The sequence below is a fragment of the Porites lutea genome, chromosome 7, assembly GCF_958299795.1.
Source record: "Porites lutea chromosome 7, jaPorLute2.1, whole genome shotgun sequence".
Lineage (NCBI taxonomy): Eukaryota > Metazoa > Cnidaria > Anthozoa > Scleractinia > Poritidae > Porites > Porites lutea.
Genome location: NC_133207.1, coordinates 13,014,719 through 13,036,890, shown reverse-complemented (window position 1 = coordinate 13,036,890; position 22,172 = coordinate 13,014,719). Strand labels below are relative to the sequence as shown.

General features: G+C 38.5%; 1 protein-coding gene across 7 annotated transcripts in view; it reads left to right on the top strand.

The window, feature by feature from the left end:
* Positions 1-22,172, top strand: part of LOC140942720 (polycystin-1-like protein 2) — a 74,959-nt gene that overhangs the window by 36,690 nt on the left and 16,097 nt on the right. For 5 of the 7 annotated variants that reach the window (XM_073391695.1, XM_073391697.1, XM_073391694.1 and 2 more), the window contains exons 2-10: positions 2,669-2,997; positions 6,642-6,783; positions 8,494-8,603; positions 9,022-9,080; positions 15,270-15,424; positions 16,045-16,780; positions 17,511-17,722; positions 18,655-18,910; positions 20,388-20,550. In XM_073391695.1, coding sequence (XP_073247796.1) covers positions 2,692-2,997; positions 6,642-6,783; positions 8,494-8,603; positions 9,022-9,080; positions 15,270-15,424; positions 16,045-16,780; positions 17,511-17,722; positions 18,655-18,910; positions 20,388-20,550 — 2,139 coding nt within the window. In that variant the 5' untranslated portion in view covers positions 2,669-2,691. Of the gene's footprint in view, positions 1-2,461; positions 2,570-2,668; positions 2,998-6,641; positions 6,784-8,493; positions 8,604-9,021; positions 9,081-15,269; positions 15,425-16,044; positions 16,781-17,510; positions 17,723-18,654; positions 18,911-20,387; positions 20,551-22,172 lie in introns of those variants that run through there. The other 2 variants (XM_073391693.1, XM_073391691.1) reach the window with 1 other exon arrangement.

Here is a 22,172-nt window from a genome sequence, read left to right as displayed (position 1 = left end):
TCGTCTACAGGAACTTGATCTTCTCAAAACAAAATGCAGTACTCGCCTGAGCCAGCTTTATTTTGGTGGGAAAACATGATAGCCGTCGGCATTTTACTACGGGTTTGTTGGGAAATTTTGATTTTTTGCCCTCGTTCAATTAAAAGCAACTTTCTAACTTTTCTGGTGAAAAGAAGTATAATTGAACCTTTCCAGGGCGTCGCCTTCTTGAGAGTACGCGAAAAAAGTTAGTTAAATCTCGTCTTCGTAGTCGTCGTCGTCCTGGAATCTAAAGGACTCTATTGATATGCCGCCGCAATAAGAGACGTATAATTGGCTTTTGAAACAAAGAGTTTGTGATTCAATGATCGTAACAACTTATGTTTACTTAAACAATTCATTTCAGAAACTCTCCGTCTAAGTTACTTTCAAACTAAAGCTGCAAAGGCTTCATTGAAATGGTTTGAAATTAATATTTTCGTCACATGACTTAAAGCGATAACGAAATTGGAGCAAATAAGGATAAAAGACCTCGTATTAAATTTAGAGTAGTTTGCCGAAAATTAAAGCCGATTATCTAGATCCTGAGTCGTCTAATAGGATTAAAGGGCGTACTATTGAGTGGGCACTGAAGAACTGAATATGGAAATTTAAGTTAATTTACTTTAGTTGCGAAATGAGGAAAAAAAATGTTGTGTGTAACTAACACTAATCGGTGTCCATTCGAGTGTGGTAGGAAATACAAGACAACACAAAAACAAATAATGCTGGCACCTCTTTTTTTAGGTTAATATGAAGAGCGTAAATTTTGTTGGAAATTGATGATATCATTTAATTACTTTCGGCATATTCAGAATAACGTGATTTACTTGTTTTATGTGAATTCGACCATTACTGTTTTTGAAATAACCACAAGACATTGCTGTATGTTCGACTGCTGTTCAGAGAACTCTGATTTTGTCCTTTACCAATCCTTAAAAGATAGCTAATTGAGCATTGGATATCCTGGGAAATAATACAGGAAACCTTATCAGCCCGTTCGTTAAGATTATCCTTTTTCTGGTGTTGATCAATTTAAGCCTTTATTTCTTGCTATCGTACATGTAAAATAATCTAATAAAACAATGTAGCACGTACTAGAACTAGAATTGATTTGAAACAATTTCCTTCACGTGACATGCAGGGGTAACATGTGCAACATAGTAAGCATGATCCGAATCGTTCAATTTGGGATGAATATATTTCTGTGGCTTCTGTGGATTTTTTGTTATATATTTTTTTAAGTTTTCCAGATGTGCATGTTCACAAGTAGTCTTTACATTAGATGTTCATCCTAATTAGCTTTCTAATATTTCTGCCAGCCTGCCCCGTACCTTCTCTAAGGCCGAATTCAAATTCCTAGGCTGACTTTTAAGTTACACGATTTTACAGAGTATAAGGTGGATAGTATGCCTACTGAATATTTATGAGCTTTTGAAGAAACCACAGAAACCCAGAGCCGGAGTCAGTATGTACGATAGGCAGGGAAAGCCTCTTTTTCAAAATATCGGACACATTTATGCAAGTTTTTCATGAATTCAATAAAAATGCTTTTCATTTACAGAGGCAAATCCGGCACCGAAGAGCACTGCAATGTTCATGAGCAACCGCAAACCACGGATATGTAAAAATTACTCAATCTTCCTTTGTTTTAGTCAACTGCTGCGCCCATTAGACGATGTTTTTGAGTACAGTGCTGACGAGGGAAGGAAATGATTCCTAAAATTCGGCACAAATTGACCGCAAGCTGAATGGACTAACAGCAGGGTCCACAATATTTTTTGTCTGCGGCTTTTAGTAACCTGTTCGATATCCGTCTCAAAGTCTTTTTCAGTTTTAAAACACTTTTACCAGCCCGGCTTCGGTGGGAAACTCTTGTCTATTCCTCTTCAAGTGTTATTGGTGGCATACGATAGGATTGTTTCAATTTTTATTCCCGTTTGGAGTTTCTGTTGTTATACATTTTCGTGGATAAAGAAAAAAAAAACCACAAGACATAAAAATATGACTATTCGTGTATACTTCGAGTACTGCCATGAACTTGAAACAAATCCCTTTTTAGCCCAAATATAAACGAACAACAGATCGTTCCAGCGTAACGGCTGTTGATTGAACCCATGAAGCCGGTTATAAGGATCCATCAGCATGCGTATTATACCTAGTAGTTTAATTCGCGCTTGTGCGTAGTGCCACGATTTGTGATCTTGTCTTCATAAGCCTTTTCAGCGGACTTAAACAAAATACATGTGCAGTAAAATACATGTGCACTTGTCACGTGTATGCGTGAATAGTGCTCGTTTAAATGCGTGCGCAACCGTGCTGGGGCAAAGCACGTACTTCACAAAATGCGTGAAATGTTTAACGATATTCCTTTGGGTCGTCCACGTAATGTTTCCACTCTTTCGTCTAAAAGGAAAAAAGATACAACGATTTGAATGATTTCACTGTGGCGAAATGAGAGTTTTTTGGGCAGTGATTTGGAGCCTTTTTGTCAGTAAATGCAAACCACGGGATGTTGTGGAAGCCCGTTCTTCCCTGTCAAATTTAACAGGTTTTTCGCCATAATTGGCGCTAATCAGATCTGATAAATTACCTTATAAAACCCTTAATATTTAGCGCATTAACATTGACCGCACTATTTTCTTTTCAGCAAATTGTCGCAGACCTCTCGGGATGGCGAGTGGGGAAATCCGAAACGAACAAATCACAGTCTCGTCGGCATTCAACAACGACTACTCGACGTTCGGTGCGCATCGCGCACGTTTAAATCTCACCAGCTGGCCGCCAGGGTATCGAGCCGATTCGAAACAAGACACTGGATGGATAAAAGTAGAATTGGACAAGAAAATGGTGATAACTGCCATTTCTACCCAGGGTTACGGGGATTCTAGCGTAGAAGAGTGGATTTCACGATATATGGTTATGTTCTCCAATGGAGGAGACTTTATGTATTTCAAAGATCTGGACGGTAATCTTCAGGTATGTTTCGTCTTGTACCGTTTACCGATAAACAGTACGTGTACTGTTTTTTAGTTTTCTACTCACATTTTGATTAAGACGACCTAAACGGCTCACCTTTACCGGATCTGTGAGCGTTGATTGTTTGCCTCTTTGCGTGTTGATATAAGGGTAGATAATCAGATATCGTTCATCACTTTGGCTTTATACGGATACATGAATTAAATGCCGTACTTCATCACGTGCTTATTTTATATGTATATATGTATTGAAAAAATGCTCCTATTTTTATATAACGCTGTAAGTTTATTCTATCTCATTGTATTGATAAAATAACGATAAATTTCTTCTGATTTATAACCTAAATTTAAAAGGCTGGACGGTACTTTATCTGACATATTATGTCATGTTTTGTACCAGTAATCATTTCACTCACAATTGCCGCGATTAGGGTTGTCCAAGATTTGAAGATTTTATTCTCTTTACTCTGAAAACCGTAGAAGTGGAGCCTTTTTATTTGATATTTTTGTTTGCTTAAACAATTCTTGGAGACTGTAGTTTGCAAACTTGCACTTTTACGAAAAAATTATTTTGGCTTTGTACGACACAATAGAAACTTGCTGTCAACATAACGAAGTTAATATTTAATGCACTGGTTGGAAAATCCTCTGCCGCATCTTATTTGAAAAGAAAGCAAATGATAAATTAAAAAAAATAATGCAATTACTGTTAAAATTTCCATAAGTTCTGGAAATATTTCTGCTGTGTTTATTAAAACGCCCGTCATTGTGCGTTGTTTAAGAGTAAGGCGGTGAATGGAGCTAGACAAATGAATTTTGAATTGTTTCGTCTTTCATGTCAGCCTGCGGTGAAATTGTGATTTAGATCCAACTAATGTAATTTTCGAACCATCCAGAATAGTTCCAATGTTGTTATTTTAAATGACCGTAGCAAAATATTGTTGTAAACCAGACAGTTTCACTTGTACATGGAATCGTGTATTAATTATTTTATACCCCCGGTGAATATTGACGTCGGATAATGTTCAAAACTGACGAGTTCGCAGTGACCCTTGGTTTCGGCATTTGTGTTGTTCGTTTGTAAACAATTCTTTTGTTTTGTACTGGTACTTAACAAAAAATAAAAATACGGGAAGGCTTGAAGGCGGTTTTTTAAATTTTCCTTTATTAAAAAAATAAAGCTTTTTTTTTTGCATGGGTCCAACTGTGTAACTCATGCCGAGTTTAGCTGGTGAGCACCAAGCAACTTTTTCCCGCGCTTTGACGTGTCACGAAAATTGTATCAATATACCTTCGGAAGGTTCATTACAGAGAATAATACCCCTATTTGAGGAACACCCTTCACAGCGAAAACGTTACTCCTTATCACCATCGGCAGAAAGATAATTTAAAAGTAAATAAACTCTTTTCGATGGCATTTGTTTACGTCACGTTAATCCGTTAGCACCTTACAGAGCTATCGCCCTTTCATACCAGGCAAACGTCAATTCTTTTTAAACCACGTTTTTGTGGTGAGTAGATTATTTTCGTTATGCTATTGTTTTTGTAAATCACCACCGAGATTAATTACAGTATTAGTTACAACTGCTCACTAAACATTAAATTCGGTAACAGAAATTAAAATTGCTGAAGAAAAACCTACCATGTTTTTAACTTACACAGTTAGCCTATTGTAGTTTTATTTAACGATGTACTCTTTTTGATTCACATTACATTTCAGATCATCATTTTTACTTTCCATTGGTATAACTGTGTTCTTTGTGCAATTCATTTGTACTTTACATTGAGTACATGCATTTAAGCCATTCATTTTTTTATTGCAAAAAAGAGCGGAATGTTCTAACAGTGATTCAGATCGCAAAATGTGATCATGAAGAGAGGAAATGAAACTTTAAATTTGCAAATCGTGTCAAATAAATATTAGCTGCCTTCCTGTTGCTATTGTAAGAGAAGCTTTTAAACAACTGACTTCAAACCCCTCTTTTTGACTTAAAGAAAACGTTTCCATGAGAGAACTGTTGAAACGAGCTTAATCGAATGGCTACGCCACTTAGTTTCGTCTACTGAGCAAAATAAAAGTTGTAATTATATTGATATGAAAAACGACTCGATTGCCTTTCTAACACTTATGATTTCATTTAAAACCCAAACAAATGTAGTGATAGTGGTATTTTATTTTTTAACAAAATCGAAGTTGAGGAAAAAATGGGTTGAAGTATTAGTTCGGCTAAACAGAAAAAAAAAAAACAAAGAAGCTAGATTTATCTGATAAAGAATTAAAAATTGTGGTTTATGATGAAGTAATTTAGAACAGATTTCCAACGACACGGTTTTATTTTTGCAAAGTACAAACTGAAACCTTTAGGAAAATTTAAAGGAATGATCGATTTTCTTTTTGTACGGTGAATTTTCACCATTTTAGTTTTCCAAACCAAGAAAAAAAAATTGAATAGTAAACAGCTTAATGAGCATCTTGTCTAAATAAAGAAGGTCATACTTAGAAGGAGGAAATGGAGTACGACCAAAGACGTTTTTTTTATTAGGATATTCGCGAAAGAGGAATCTCGTCGAACCTAAATTCGTGTTTCGAATGTGTCAAGTCGTGAACATTCCAGCTGTTAATAAGTAAGCTTAAGAAGTGAGGCTGTACGGTAAGGCTGAGACCTCTGTCCAAAGAACTTTCTTAACTCTCGCTAAATTAAGGAGACTCACTCTTTAAAGTAGACTTTTTGTCTCACTAAGAGTTTTAGACGTCACAAGAGTTTTATCCTTTCTTTCCTCTGTGTTTTCACTGTTACGCCGTCAAAAATAAAAATGCAAACCAGTCAATACAGAAAGTCCAGAATCTGGAAAATGAAGAAAATAAATATACAAAAAGCCTCGCTAAGAATCGGGTCTGTGCGAGATATTCGGAAAAACGTTTTACCCAAATTTGTAAAGGTTTGGAAATGCCATGTTGGTGTACGTCCCTTTGAGAGGCACAAATATGGCCGCCGGAAACCAACAGAAACATCTTTTCCTACTTATGCGTGAATTCATCAGTTGAGGAACTCATAAAGGTTTAAGTAATAGTTTCTCTAAGACAAGGAATGTTTAGATAGCAAAATCTCAAAAAATCAGTGACGTTTTTGATCCACATAAGAGCTTTCCCGGCTGCGAGCTAAATGCCGTGTCACGTAAAAGCCTGGAAATTCAAACGTCTTCTATCGCAAAACGAAGAATCTTGTGGAACCGAAAATTTGCGTAATCATAGGTTTTTAGGTGCTGTAATACCTCATGAAGGTAGAAACTCAGAAGAATCGATAGTTCAGTTCTTAGTTTGAATTTTAGTTACGTCATGTGAAAACCCCTAATAGGAATGAACAAAGTCTAAGGACGGGCGACACCTTTGTAAAGAGTACTGCACCACTGTAGGGTGGGTGGGTGTTAGCAATTTTAGCGGGGCGTTTAACACTTCTAACCTTGGAAGTTTCGGCTCAAGCCTTATCATAACGTTGCTTTCTAAAATAAGTTGCCTTGTTTTGCGTCTTCACCTCGTTTAGCTCACTGTGTTATGGGTTAGAAAGGGTCTTTTAATAAAGGCCAGAGTGGATTTTTTTTTTCAGACTTTCACTCACTACATTGTTGTCTGTTTTGTATCCACAGACTTTTCCTGGGAACAGAGACAGCTATTCCATTCAACGAAACGAGGTTGCATTACCCGTTGTTGCAAATTCAATCATGATCATGGAAATGTCTCGACATAATAACTTTGCTATGCGGATGGAATTATACGGCTGCGAGCCAGGTTAGTCATATTTTTTTTAATCGTCGGTCTAAAGATTTTGTCTTGATAAAGATTTGGCTGGGGTTGCATAACATACTAATATAGGGGATATATCAAGTGCAGATGTCCGGAGTTTGCCACTCTAATGTGACCGAGTGTGGCAGTTAACGACCAACATGTACTCGGTCGAACAAAAACAAAACAAAACAAAAAAAACGCTCTAGGGTTGAGTTTGCTTTTTCCATTTTCACAATTTTGTGATTGAATAGATTATCCAACTTTTGCCATGGGTTTCAGGGGTCACTTAAAAGAGAAAAAGAAATTGAAGATCTCCTTATAGTAAATCGCCGGTTTTTACAGTTCATGCTGATTTTTTTGCCGCGCTAATCCTCTGGATTAGTAGCGGGTAAGAAAAATGCGGTTTGTACGAAAACTAGTTATTATTTACTTAGGCAATGAATGTTACCACAGGGCGTCCAGTTTCAAACAGATTCCTCGAAATCATTATATAACGATTGTGTGGGAATTTATAATGAGTTCGATAAAACAGTAAAAGCGTAAAAAATAAACCGCCGTTATAGTGCACTAATCTCTTAAAGAGATGTCTTTGCCCTCGTTTATAAAACAGCCGAGGTTTAAACCGACAACCTGTGGTTTTCCCGCCACCTCTTTGGAAACAGTTTAGAGGTTTCCCCTGGATACCCTTGTGAATATCGTTTTGTATGAGGTGATTTTTCCCCTGCCCATCCCCGTCTATGTGGATTTTGATCAGGCGGGGTGGCTACTGAGCCAAAAGCGATTTCGAAGGAAGGCCCAAGGACGAAGGCGCCATGTTCAAAATTTCTTTTCTTCATTTTGTAATATTTCTCGTTTTCGTGAGGCCATGGCACAGTATATGGAACTGATTGACGTTTTTTTAGAGAGGAAAACCTTCAGTTTACGCTCAGGCGAAAATTTTTGAGCGATTGGAGCCGCCCGAAGACAGTTCAAAGCTGAAGCGTCTCTTGCATTCTTCTTAGTAGATAAAAAACCCCCCAGATCTTCAAAACTTACTAAAACGGTATTGATAAGGTAGGAAACAGTAAGAAACATCACAAAGATATATCTTTTAATAGGCATTTTTAGTGTAAATTTTGATGGCCTTTTACCTTGATTGGTGTTTTATCTATAAAGCTCACGACGAATTCTAATACTCATGATTTGGCTTTGGGGTTTCTGTTATGAGCGTGGGTACCCTGTGGAAGCGGGAACAAAAGGAGGACAAGTTCATTGAAACGGGAAAATAGGCAAAGAAATTGGTTCCTTCTGTTCCTTCTGAGGCAGCAGTTACGTACAACAAAAGGAACAATACAGCTAAGCAATAAAGCCACCAGGGGAGCTCTATTGTTTGGTTCCTTTGTTTCTTTTGCGAAGACCCTGCTGCAGCAAATTTAATCGTACTTTGGACAACCTTGTTTGAATTTGTTTGGTAAGACCTCCGTACAACCCCTTCATTAACTATACATACACCCAAGGTTCAGAGAAAACAAAAGTCAGAACAATTTTAAGCCTTTGGATTTCAGCTATTTTTGTTTTAATAAGTTTTATTTAAACCAGTGGGCCTGAAAATCGTCTTACACTTTTAACGTCAAAAGTTTCTTCACTTTGTTTACTTACGCTGTGGCTGGTGATATATCTGCTGCTCGTGATATGAAGTGCCTTTTTATACTGATGTCTTGTTTTGCTTGACAGGTTATTATTTTGTTGTTTGGCTGATGATGACGGATTACATTTTTAAAACCGATTACCTGGATAGTGAAACAGCTGACTACCAGCTTATGACAAAATACGTGGTGTATGAGGTGAATTGAATTGTTTATTTGTTTTATTCACTTCTTGGTTTGATTTGAACATCATGATTGAGCATATTAACAATATGAAATCGCTCCAGTTTTTGCTTTGACCATGACTTGCCCTTGCTGTTGCAATGTCAGTAACTTTCAGTCTATTCTTGACTAGACTGACACGAATGATCATATATGGCTGCTTGGTTCAGATCTTTTTGAGAGATGTTGTTTTTTTACCTCACAAAAAGGAAAGAAAGGGTAGAAATTGAGACCTTTTTTATAACTGCAAAATTAATGCTTGCATTTAGTCCTGTCTGGAGTCTATTCGTTTCGGTAGTAAAACAGAATCTAGCAAAACAGAACAATAACGTTCGAAATGATTAAAACGTCATGCTGATTATGTATGAATATATCTTTATTTTTATTATTTTAGACTAAAGCTGCTCTGAAAAGTTCTCCCGGATTTCTTTCCGCAAAACTAGTTCGGTTCACGTAAGTGTTTGAATATTTTCACCTACACTGTATGTTAGCTTAGCTTTTCGTTGGTCTCACGATGGTCACTTTATTGGCCTGACTTAATTCGCTGACTGCTAGTACGCCTGGTTGTTGATTGGAAATCTGGGTCGGTGCTTGATGGTTTAGACTGTGTTTTTTTCCTCTATACTTTATCTCTGGCACACGAAATGTCTATATAGTGTTGTAACATAGCGCGCGTACTTGCCCCGTATGAGTCCTATTGAGCCGCTATAAACAATGAACAAAATCTCTTTTTTCGCACGCCCCTGCGTAAATACAGATTTTTTTAATTATGACGTGTCCAGTCGTGTTTTTCGTCTCTTTTCCTAAGTACTAAGTACCCAAAAATCTACGGCAATGATGAAAACCTTTCTAGCATTTTTGGAAATTAGCTTCTAGCCACTCAAACCAACAGCAAAAGCGGTGAAGATGTTTCGCAAATAATAGAGCCTGAGTCGTTGAAAATTAAGTCTCCCGTAAAGAATAATCCAGGGGCTTAGCTAGAAAATAGTGCGATTTTGATACAAGCGCCAAACTTTGTAGGAATCTTTACAGTCCCAGGCTTGTCATTTCCTGATATAGTGTCAACCTCAATTTTTAGCTCATGGATGACGTAGTCATGCCATGGGCTTTTGGAGGCACTCGAATGGCACTCGATCACTCACTCACTCACTCACTCACTCACTCACTCACTCACTCACTCACTCACTCACTCACTCACTCACTCACTCACTCACTCACTCACTCACTCACTCACTCACTCACTCACTCACTCACTCACTCACTCACTCACTCACTCACTCACTCACTCACTCACTCACTCACTCACTCACTCACTCACTCACTCACTCACTCACTCACTCACTCACTCACTCACTCACTCACTCACTCACTCACTCACTCACTCACTCACTCACTCACTCACTCACTCACTCACTCACTCACTCACTCACTCACTCACTCACTCACTCACTCGATTCTCATTAATTTACTCATTAAAGTCAGATTAAGCACGTTACTCCTACCTCCCTTACTTAGTATTACTTTTTTTCCAAATGCCTTTTACGTATATGTTTGGAATATTCTAGAGGGTACTAGTAAGGCGAATTTTTTTCCCGACACATCAGTTATAGAGATGGGTTTTGTATAAATGGAAATATTCTAAAGAACACTGATAATATCATCCGCAAGAAATGGGCTTAGAATTGTTAAAAGGACTTTGAAATAATTTAGCGTGGATCATTGTTGTATATATGGACGAATTGTGCACATTTGTTCCCGATATTGTACTTGATATTGGAGAAGATGCGATCAACAGGAGTGTGAAAGAGCTATTGCAGCCTGACGATGGGATTTCGTTCAGCGAAAAGCGAATAAGCCAAAGAGCCTTATAATCGCTGCAAAAAAACGGTCCTCGAATTGTCAAAGCGACATTGAGGAGTATCTATTGAGGTTTGTTCAGTTATTTGGACGAATCCGTTCGACCATTTGTCTTCGTATGCAACTGAACAGGGAATGAATTAATGTTGTGTCAACTAGAAGCACAGGTTTTAGAACCAACAAGCGTTACGCTATTTTGCTTGAATTCTTAGGTGACCTTTGCCTTAAAGTAGGCTTTTGTTTGTCGGTGATTCCATTTAGCAGTGCTATTAATGTAATTTCTACAAGAAATGCTGCGCTGGTATAAACAAGTCTCTGGCGAAAGGCAATCGGATACTTCGCCTGCGTTTAAATTACTTGGCTAGGTCAGAGCACGAACTGCTTTGAGCTTAATCCGTTTTACATGTATTAAAATAATTTTTAGCTCGTGTTTATCAAAAGCGCGTTCTAAAGCAGTTCAATTTAGCCATAAACGCCTGTATTCTGTATTTAATATAGCTTGTACTGCATATACTAACCGTTACGTACTCATCATATGGAGACATTTATTTGAAAGCATCGCACTTTCAAAACCACGGTTTAAATAAAACTCATGTATGTAAAACTTGGCTATTTTACAAGAAAGTGCACTGTCGTTCGGAAAGTGTTTGACAGTCACATGAGAAAGCAAATTATTTTACAACTAAAAAGCGTTAATAATTGCTTTGAAGAGTGATCTTTGCTTTGTAAGTAGAAATGCTGCGCTGATAAAAAGTTTCTAGAATATTCAGGTGCACATGCAATTGGATACTTCGAGTCACGCTGTATTTTGGCAAGTCCGTACACAATGAACCGTTAAAAAAGATTTATATGTTTTTCTTTGATTATTGAACTGTCTTTTCTACACTAATTCAATTCATCCATGAGCTCGCTCCTAGGAGCCTTTGATTCAATTCCAGCTAGTTAGCAGCGAATGAAATTTTCATGCCCGACCCCCCCCCCCCCCCCTTCCCCGCGAAGTTATTTTTCTTGTTCTGTTTTAGATTGAAAGTGCCCATAACGAATTTTTTTTTCTTTTCTCATCCAAATCTACACATCAAGCAATGACGTTTCCGTTTATTTTGATTCCGACCAAAAGCGATTTTTCAAGTCTTCGAAATTTGCCGCCATTTTGTTCCACCATTTGCATTAATCTCCTCTCGGTTGGACTGGAGCCGTGACGTTGGTTCAAGAACTCTTATTCCTCTCAAGCCAAGTGATTTGGTTGTATCTTTCTCGATCATGGAAAATATACCGTGGAAAATGCCTGAGAGTTGTGTTGCAGCACGTTGCAAAAGGTCGCTGACCCTAAGACGAATATATCGATGCATAAGATTCCGTTCTTTGGCGAGGAATGCCGGATAAAGAAGAAAAGAAGAAAGGCATGGATCAATTTTGTGTTGGAGAGGAGAAAGATGTGGGTGCCGGGGAAGACGTTTTATTTCAAAATACACGTACAACAATACAGATGTTTAAATTTGGATGCGAATTTTCATTGTTAATCTCTCCTCTTCATATATATAAACGCAGGCCATATTTTGGAATTTATCTGCCCATGCTTTTTCTCCCTTTTCTCTTGGTTGAGTTGGTTCGGATGGTAAAAGTTTGTGCTATCTCATTCAAAATATGCATGCGACTCGGTTTAGCAAGAAAAAAAAACAATCCTACTCATATAAAAGAGAAAATCGTCGGTTATGCTAAAAAAAATGAAGTAAGGAAAAGGCTAATTTGAAGACGAAGGAAACAGGTAGCTGCCTCAAGCAGTTGACTGGTTTCAGTGTGTTATTTGCCAGATGGAAATACCTGAAAACCCTCACTGTCCTGTTAACTGGAAAGGGCACTACTCTTGCTTGTGCTGGATATATTATTTTTGAAAAAGACTTAACTTCATTTTATGAAATGAAAAAATGAAATTTAGCCGTTGACCGCAGGGGAAATGTTTTGACATGGAAATGGAATTCAGCTTCCATATTATCAAGACGTTTGCTATGTGGCAAAACTCTCGTCACGATGCGTTCAACAGGACGAAACCGGATCGCATGATGAAAAGAAAAATTCCTGTAACTAATCCACAGCATCAAACGCACACGGTCAAGAATGCGTCTGTTTTCACGGAGAAGAAGGAGACATTAAAATGATAGTCGTTGTAGCTAATGTAGTAGAAAATTTTCACTAGTCAATCATGATTCGAAATTCAGCGCATTTTTTCGCTCCGTTTTCCCCACTATCTTGGAGCCTGACCTAGGCTCATTTGTACTTGAAGGAATTTTGAGTGTCCTATGGGACAGGAAATATCATACCTACACTCTTTCCAAAAGCCTTTGGTCCATCTAACTCGACGTTTCTCCTTGTCTTCTATGCCGTAACAGTGTGTGATTTATACAGCTTCCTTCTCTGCTGGTTATAGAATTGCCATTAAAAGGAAGTAATTGTTATTATTAAAATAATGAAGAAACATAAGGGTCACTGTGCTTGTTTTTGCGGTAGAACTGCAGATAGTGCGCACCACCTGCATTTCTTGCGATTTTTGAGGGAGGATTGGGGCGAGTTTCAAAGCGGCATGTATGTGGAAGGTGCAAGAAAGCATTGAAAAATTCGTTTTTATGGAATTTACATCGAGATAAAGCAATTAAGACACAATGAGATAAAGATGAAGCTTTAAAGTCATGAAAGTAGTGATTCAGCACAACATCCATTATCGAAGGCCTCAGTTAGGAAGTTTAACTCAGCAACACGCGTACCGCTTAGGTAAGGCACATTTCCAACACTTTGAGACTCATCTGAGCTAGAAAAAAACTGCTATGGAAAAGTCCAATAACAGTTTCCTTCGATTGACGTCATTTTAATCATGTTTCTGCAGAAGCTCTTTTTTTACGGCTGCCATCTTGTTATGTGCAGTGAGGGATGCACATTTGGTCCGTAATAAAAATGTGAAATCTGTTAGGTAACAAAGCTGTGTGCAAAGATATTAGTTGTATCACATATAATAATCAAACAAACTGAAGGCACATTAATTTTATTCAGTCGTTGTAGTTTTAGTTTTCTTTTGCTTACGTTGTCATGGCAACGCATAGTTAAGGTTAAATGGCGTGTTATAAACAACATGTACGTGGTTAGAAGATTGGATGACTAAGTGAAATGATACTATGTCTTGAAAAACTAGGACAAATAATTTAATGAATTTAATTCATTAAATTTTTATTAATTTTAATAAATTGTGGTTTCTATGGAAAAAGAGGTAATTCCGCCTTGGCACTAGTACATCTGAAGATGCTTGTATTGGTGACTACTATCAGTGTGCCAAATTTCATGCTTGTATCTAAAAGTGCACAATTCACTTAAAATTTCTAGCTAAGCCGCCTGACTTAGAAGGACATTGAGCTGGAAAAAGACCACAAATTGGTCCTTGTCGGAAAATATCCAATTTGTGTAAAGTCAGTGTCCTCCGTTTTTAACCTTTGTTTATCCTTTACAAAATAAGTTAATTTTAAAGTAAGTTCAATGGCGAAAAATTATGCGCTTTTACTATCGCCTAACAATCCCACTGTAACAGGAAACTTTCTCTTGCAATAACAAGACAAATTACACAAGAAGACATTAATCTATTACTCACAAAAACAACTGCTGCCAGGTCTTCTCAAGAAGCCGTGATGACCAGCCATTGTTCGTAAATGAATATAAAGTAGGATGACAGTCGTCTTCGCTGAAAAACAAAGTTTTCTGGATTTCGCCGAGCAAAACATAAACATCTTTTCGGCGAATCCAAACCATACTCCACGACTTCTTATAAACATGTGAGTATTTCAACATTAGGGGGACTTTAAGACTCTTTTGGCTTTGTTTCTGCTTAGTTTCCATTGATCGTTTTAAATAAGTAAATTTTCTTTCTCAGTTTTACCGTAAGAATTTTCTTTCAAAGTAGACGATTGTGGCGCGTTTGTAACCGGCTTATAGAAGCGTTTGTTTTTCTGTGTCGCGCGTTGCGAGAATTTTGCAGTTGATCAAAGAGCAAGCATTTTTGTCAGCTATGTTATAAAAGAATTTGCTCATGCTTTTACCTGTGCGTATATCGAGTTATGAATGCATTTGGGAAGTTTGGAGAGCACTCAAGAGGCTAGAGTTGCTCTCGGCTGCGCCTCGAGAAACTCTTTAGGAACATTCGTGCTCTCCAAACTTCCCCCGATATCCATAACTCGATACGCGCACGCTAAGCATGAACAAATTCCTAACTTAAATACAGCCATATTTAACAGCGTTCTTATTATACAGTAAGTGGTATCATGGCGGCAGTAATGAAGCGTAAGTCTTGGACTGCAGGAGGCAAGATCTCAGCTGTTATCGTGTAACATGCGGATGGGCTGGAGTTTTTTGAAGTAGGAAAACAGAAAAAAAAAAAAAAGAAAAGAAAAAGAGAACAACAGCTTTAAGTGGCACTGAATGGCAAGGGATATGAACCTTGGGCCATAGAATAAATTGAAGGCTATGGCCCATTGGGCCTAAGTCGAAGGTTCTGCAGAATGGCGTTTATTTACTTGACTCGCCATCCATTATCTAATACATTTCTATCCTAAAAAATCGTCCCTTCTTATCAAGCTTGCTACTGATCTTGATTATCTTAGAATATATGGCAATTTAACGTGGTAATATGGGCTTCTCGTTTGACCGTGAAAGAAAAATGAAAACAAATAATTATTGGTAGCCGAGAGAGCTAGAGTAAAGCTGTTACTATATTAAAATATTTCACTTATTTCACTTCCTTTCTTTCAGTCCTCAGACCAAAGGAGCGGAAATAAAACTGACGGCAGAACTTAAGATAGAATGCATAGAGGCTGGTGTACATGACATCACAGCTGCCCTCACAAGATACCTAGCAAGTACAGTAGGCCTGTTTGAACAACAGTACATTAAACTGCAATATGCCCGTAAGTATGACGCTTTGGGTGTACTTTTCAGTTTTTAGCAAGCTGTTGCTGTTCCCAGGAATTCGAAGTCCCCTTGGATTCAAAGGCGGTTTCTTCGGTTAACTTCGTAAGGAATATTGTTGTTAGTAATGCCATATAGGGTGACTGAATCCGTTGATGAACTCGTGGAGTAGACGCCACTGAATACTGGGTGATGTTCTCTGGTGCTATTCATCACGCTGCAAAAAAACAAAAATGTATACAACTTTTGAGGAATCTTATGTGGTGTGACCATTCAAAAGAAGGTTACTAACACTAATGTTGTACTGTTTATGATCCTGTTGATTCCATTAAAAGTGTAACCATTCCAATGAAAGCAGCTAATAAGCAGTACGTTTTTATCGTGCTGTACGCGTTTGCATCAAGTTTTGAGGCTGTGAATAAAATCCTAAATTTAAAATCATATTCAGTGAAAACTTCTGAGAGTGCAAAGAATGAAAGTTTTTTTTTCCTTGTTGTATCTATAATATCATTGTAAATTTCGGCTCTCTGAATAAAATCTGATTACCCCTGGGAAAGATAATTGAGATTTAAGCTGCTGGCAGTAATCCCAAATAATGTTTTCTGTTTTTCGTTAACAGTTGATTATAGTTGCCGTCCCCCCAAAGTACACGTCCTCCTAAACAAGTCGCACATCAATGCTACAAAGATAACAACGGTTGATATGTTTTTTGTTATCGGAGAGTTTGCCCTTCGTTGCAATACTTCCACTTCCTTTCGGCTCTCCTGGGACAGCTATGAAGTCGATGGTAAAAGTGGAGCTTTTAAATTGAGCCCGTCCCGGCAAATCGTGGGCGCTCGGAAACTTACTATTCGACCAAAAAGTTTGCGTGTGGGGTTGTATTTTATACGACTGGTTGCCGAAATGACGAAAGAGGAGGGCGCTTTGGGCTACGATTACGGTTTTCTTCAAGTGGTGTATCCTGATCTTGTTGCTAAGATACGCGGTGTGGACATGGTGGTAAAGGGTACCAGCGATGTTGTGTTAGATGCAACAGATTCCTACGACCCGCACGATCCCGCATCGCGGGACCAAGGCATTACGTTTACTTGGTTGTGTCGAAGAGAAGACGAAGATTTCTCGAACCTGGAGTCGCTCCCTATCGATACTTCCCATGGGAGGGAAAAAGTCCTTGGAGGGTGTTTTGGATATGGCGTCGGGAAGATGAACACAACGGAACCTTTTCTAAAGATCAGTGTAAATAAGATGGTCTCACAGTATAGCTACGTATTTGAACTTATTGTTGAGAAACAAAACCGAAGATCCACTGCAAGTCATATACTGCGGGTCGAGTCTTCTATTGCATTTTCTATCAGGTAAATAGTTTTTCTTTGACTATCACTAATACTCATGAAATTTGCATCAGTTAGTTAAAATTGGTATTCAGAAAGACATTTCATTCGATTAATTGAACGTCAGTCAACTATTCAAATTTTCACCACTAAACGATTTTTTAGCGAACTTTTTTGTGTTTTAGAGCAAGAACACAGAATTTGATTGCATTCTCAATTTTAAACTTGCATGGTTACTTTTTTCCCCGGATCTTAAAATCAGCCTGTTAATCCACTTTAAGTTATATACTTTGCAATACTGAAACATTCTAGACCTTCTATACTGTCAACCAGGTTGGTTAATGAAACAGTGAAAAAAACGTCGACAGTTGTGCGTCGTACAAGACGTCAGCCATGCGTCTCTTCGTTCACAGATCATTGGTAACGACTGATCAAATTTCGCGTGGACTTCAGTATGTTTAATATACTTTCAATTTGACTCAGTTATTCATGGAGGCTCAGTCTATGCCTCGCGTAACGGTAAATAGCAGATGTCAGATATGAGACCACGTGACTCTTTTCCCGCTCTTTTTCAGTAATGCTCGTCGTTTGTCGCTGGCCGTTTTACAAAGTCAAGATGAGTTTTCTCATTTATGTAAAACATAAAGAAAAAGAACTTAACTTTTTTAACGGATGCAATCGCTTGAAGATCTCTGCTGTTTGCTGTCTGCCGTTACGCTCTTTCTGAATAGCTTTTGATGTTTACTCTTAACAGATGTAAAAGAAACTGCGGCTCCAAGGTGACCGCAAATAAGCGCATGATAATTGAGTCTGAATGCAAGGGCGTGTCTTGCCAAGCGATCCAGAAATACAACTGGACGCTTTTCAAGTTCGATGTCTTTGCCGAGAACGAAACGTGGGTGCAAGAAACAGACTTGGAGAACAGGATCCTTACAGAACCGGATAGCTCGAGTCTGGTGTTTAAAGGTAGTTTTCCAAAATATAGCACTAATGGAACTTAAATTGATCACTTTGGCGGCTATTGAAGGCGAACGAAGATACCCGAGGAAAATAAAACAAAATAGTCATAGACAAACATTATTCCAAAAAATTGTTTTGTTAGAAGTCTCTCGATAGCCATCAGTGCTGTATCTTTTACTAGGAATCTTACTGTTTAAAGTATTTCGGCTGACAGAAAATAACATTCTGTAGGACACTTCTGGGCCCGTACTAAAATGAGATAAAGCTAGTGGCCCTCAGCAGAAAATATATTTGAAGTCACAGAAATATTTTTGGCGTAGTTTTTTGTAGTTGTAAACCTTCTATTATCACCAAGGGCTGCTTTGTGGTCACCCTAGCCTTGAATTTTTACAGAGTCTTTTTTCTTAGCATATTTGATAATATCCACAGAATAACGTTTCTTTCGAATTTCGTTTTAAGGTGCGCGCAAACGGACGTAGCAACTCTCAACATTTTTGGGCTAACAAGGTGGGAGTTGTTGCGTCCGTTTTTGTTGCGATGTGCAAACAAATGCAACAACTCCCTACAATGTTGGGTTCTGGAGTGGATCGTGGGAACGATACAACCCATAAGACTTTAAAGACCATGGGTGACCATGTGCAGGGCCATGTGTATTGCGCGCGCGCGCGACCCCAGCATGTTGGAAGAGCGGCGCAAATAGATCCAACATTGTCGCGCTACGTTTCGGTGATCACAGAAAAAAAGAAATGTTGGGAGTCGTTGGCTCAACAGTTTGACCGGTTTCAAACTTTGCACAACAACTCCAACTTGCAACAACATGCAACAGGATGCGCCAACGGACGCAACATACAGCATCCAACAATGTTGCATCCGTTTGCACCGGTCTTTACCTCTCCGCTAGCTAAGCGATTTTTCCTCGCTTTTATAATCCGTTATAGGAAAGCTCAACGATTGGGAGAATTCATTGGCGGATGACACCAAGTACAGACTGAGAGCATCTGTGTACCTTGATGATGACACAGTTGAGGAGAGTGAGATCTTCTTTAAGACTAATTCTCCGCCAGTGTATGATTATTCTGACGAAATGGCCGGCTGCTCAGTGACCCCTGAAACTGGACACGCGGTTACAACAGAGTTTACTATTTCCTGCCGGGGATTCATGGATGAAGATATGCCACTAAGCTATGAGTTTAGGTATGTTTGCAGAGAATTGCCCGTTCATTTTGAGTTGCTGGTCAGAAATGCGTAAAAGAGATGTATTCTTTTAGATTAGATACAAATAAAAAAATGTGATTTTTCTGTGCTGTTTACTGAATTTAAGCGACTTCCTGAAACGCAAAGTAATAACATAAAAATTACGGCCTTTATTCTGGGGCACCCAACGAAAGTGTTCTGTAAAATACCTGTTCGGAGAAGCTAAAATTTTCTATTCCGTGAGAAAGTGGAAGAATTTCTAGATGGCTGTTCCATTCATTTACAATTTTCGAAGCTTTTCTAATAAATTCCCTACGATTTTCTGAAGTTTAATATTTCGCATTTCACTCCCCAGATTAAGGTATTTTCCGAAGAAAAAGGAAACCTAAAATTTTCGGATTCGTAAATGCGATAGAAATAGGAATCAGAAAAAATTCTCACTTTCGTGAAACTTCAAGTTGCATCCAAAATTTTCGGGAAAATAATATTGAGGCCATGGTAATTTCGAAAAGAGCACAAGTTGCCCTAAGATGACGAACAAGTATAAATTTTGTAGCGCCCATTTGAATTTATTTCTAAAGATCTAAAAGTACTCTCTGGATAGACTAAAAAGAGTTTTCACTGCATTTCGGAGGAAACCGTCGTTGGGTGCCCCTTTCAAATCTTTTTTGTTAGCAACTAATCATGACATCTTGCAAATCTTAACTGTACCGTGGGTACGTAAGCAGGCTTAAAAAGACCCAACATTTGTTAACCTCATTTTTCATTTTTCTCCTTTTGGATCTGATCGTGAAACTTCAAGTTGCATCCAAAATTTTCGGGAAAATAATATTGAGGCCATGGTAATTTCGAAAAGAGCACAAGTTGCCCTAAGATGACGAACAAGTATAAATTTTGTAGCGCCCATTTGAATTTATTTCTAAAGATCTAAAAGTACTCTCTGGATAGACTAAAAAGAGTTTTCACTGCATTTCGGAGGAAACCGTCGTTGGGTGCCCCTTTCAAATCTTTTTTGTTAGCAACTAATCATGACATCTTGCAAATCTTAACTGTACCGTGGGTACGTAAGCAGGCTTAAAAAGACCCAACATTTGTTAACCTCATTTTTCATTTTTCTCCTTTTGGATCTGATCGTGAAACTTCAAGTTGCATCCAAAATTTTCGGGAAAATAATATTGAGGCCATGGTAATTTCGAAAAGAGCACAAGTTGCCCTAAGATGACGAACAAGTATAAATTTTGTAGCGCCCATTTGAATTTATTTCTAAAGATCTAAAAGTACTCTCTGGATAGACTAAAAAGAGTTTTCACTGCATTTCGGAGGAAACCGTCGTTGGGTGCCCCTTTCAAATCTTTTTTGTTAGCAACTAATCATGACATCTTGCAAATCTTAACTGTACCGTGGGTACGTAAGCAGGCTTAAAAAGACCCAACATTTGTTAACCTCATTTTTCATTTTTCTCCTTTTGGATCTGTAGCTATCACACGAACACAGGTGCTGTTGTCATACAGAAAGGCAGTTCAAGCAGCACTACTACCAGGCTTCCTCTTGGTGATCCTCTGCTTGATTACGTCATTGCCCTGGAAATTCAGATTATCGACTCACTAGGGGCTGCTTGTATGGACGTCCTTGTAGTTAACGTAGGTTTTATTCTAGCATAAAATAAATAAAATAATTAATTGCTTGACCAATACATTATTGACAGTGAAAAGAAATTTCAACTCCTGATATAGCTTTGCTTTAAACCAATGCCGCAGCTACATCAGTCTGTTTATTCTATAACTACCAACGAAATACTAGGAGAGTTTTTACGGGAAAACACGATATCTTAATCTTCACGCGTGAATAGATCAGCGTTGCTATGACTTCGTGGTCAATCGCGCCTTTCGTAACCAAAAAAATATAACTGAAATAGTTTGGTATTTCATTGGTGTCGATATATAGATAGAAAATTACATGGCCGCTTGCATAGGAACACTCGAGTTAAAAAAGTTTGCAACACTCGAAGATAAATTTCGTAACTCTGCGCGTCCATGTAATATTCTATTCAAATTTGAGTTTAATGCTGTGACGGAACAGGACAGTGAAAAGATTGTCAAGCATATCCCATCAAACAAAGCGCCCGGGCATGATAGGTTATCTGCTAGAGTGCTTAAAGACAGTCTACCAGCCACGCTACCTGTCATTACTAATCTGATTAATTCTTCGCTCGCATCGAAATCCTTTGCGCAGGCGTGGAAGTCTGCAGTGGTCACCCCAAGCCTCAAGTCCGGCGATCCTAATGAGCCCGAAAACACCCGCCCTATATCCCTTCTACCTGTAATGTCAAAGGTATGCGAGAGGGCTGCTCACACGCAGTTCATGGACTTTTTGGATAAAAAACAGCAAGATATCCGGCTTACAGGGTGGAAAAAGAAAGTTCCACATCACTGAAACCGCCTTACTGCACTACACGGACCAGCTCCTTGTGCTGCTCGACATGTCTAAAGCTTTCGACAGCATCCAACATGACAACTTATTATCAAAACTGCACTTACTGGGTGTGTCGGCCTCCACGCTAGCCTGGTTCAAGAGTTACCTATCATTACGCAAGCAAGTGGCCAGGATTGGCAGTGACCTATCCGACCCTCTCCCACTGACAGTGGGTGTGGCCCAGGGGTCCATTCTCGGTCCAGTTTTGTTCACGTTGTACGTCAACGACCTTCTGCGAGTGCGGAGCCATAGACTATGTAGACGAAAACAAGCTGCTTTTGACTCTTGCCCCGTTTGACATCAGCATTGCCATTTCTGACCTCAATAGTGATCTCCGCGAGATCGCAAAGTGCTGTTCAACAAACTCTTTGTTAATTAACCCAAACAAAACTAAGCTCCTCGTTGTTGGCGTTCCACAACTAACTCGAAACTTATCTTTACCTCCTTTTGTTCAATTGGGGAAGAACATCAAGCCCTCTCCTGTTGTAAAAGACTTGGGGATCTGGATCGACTCCGCCGTAACTAACCATGTATCTAAACTGTCCTCGAGCTGCCTGTATAATCTACGTGGTATCAATAGAATTAAACATCATTTGGAAAACAAAACACTTTGTTTAATTATCAAGGATCTTTTTTTTAGCAGGCTTTTTTTTTTATTGTTCTAGTGTATGGGGTAACACCTCCAGCAAAAACATTTCTAAGCTTCAACTTATCCAGAACTTTGCTTGCAGAATCATCCTAGGTATCAAAAAATTTGTTCATTCTCTGCCGCGCGCAAATCCCTTGGTTG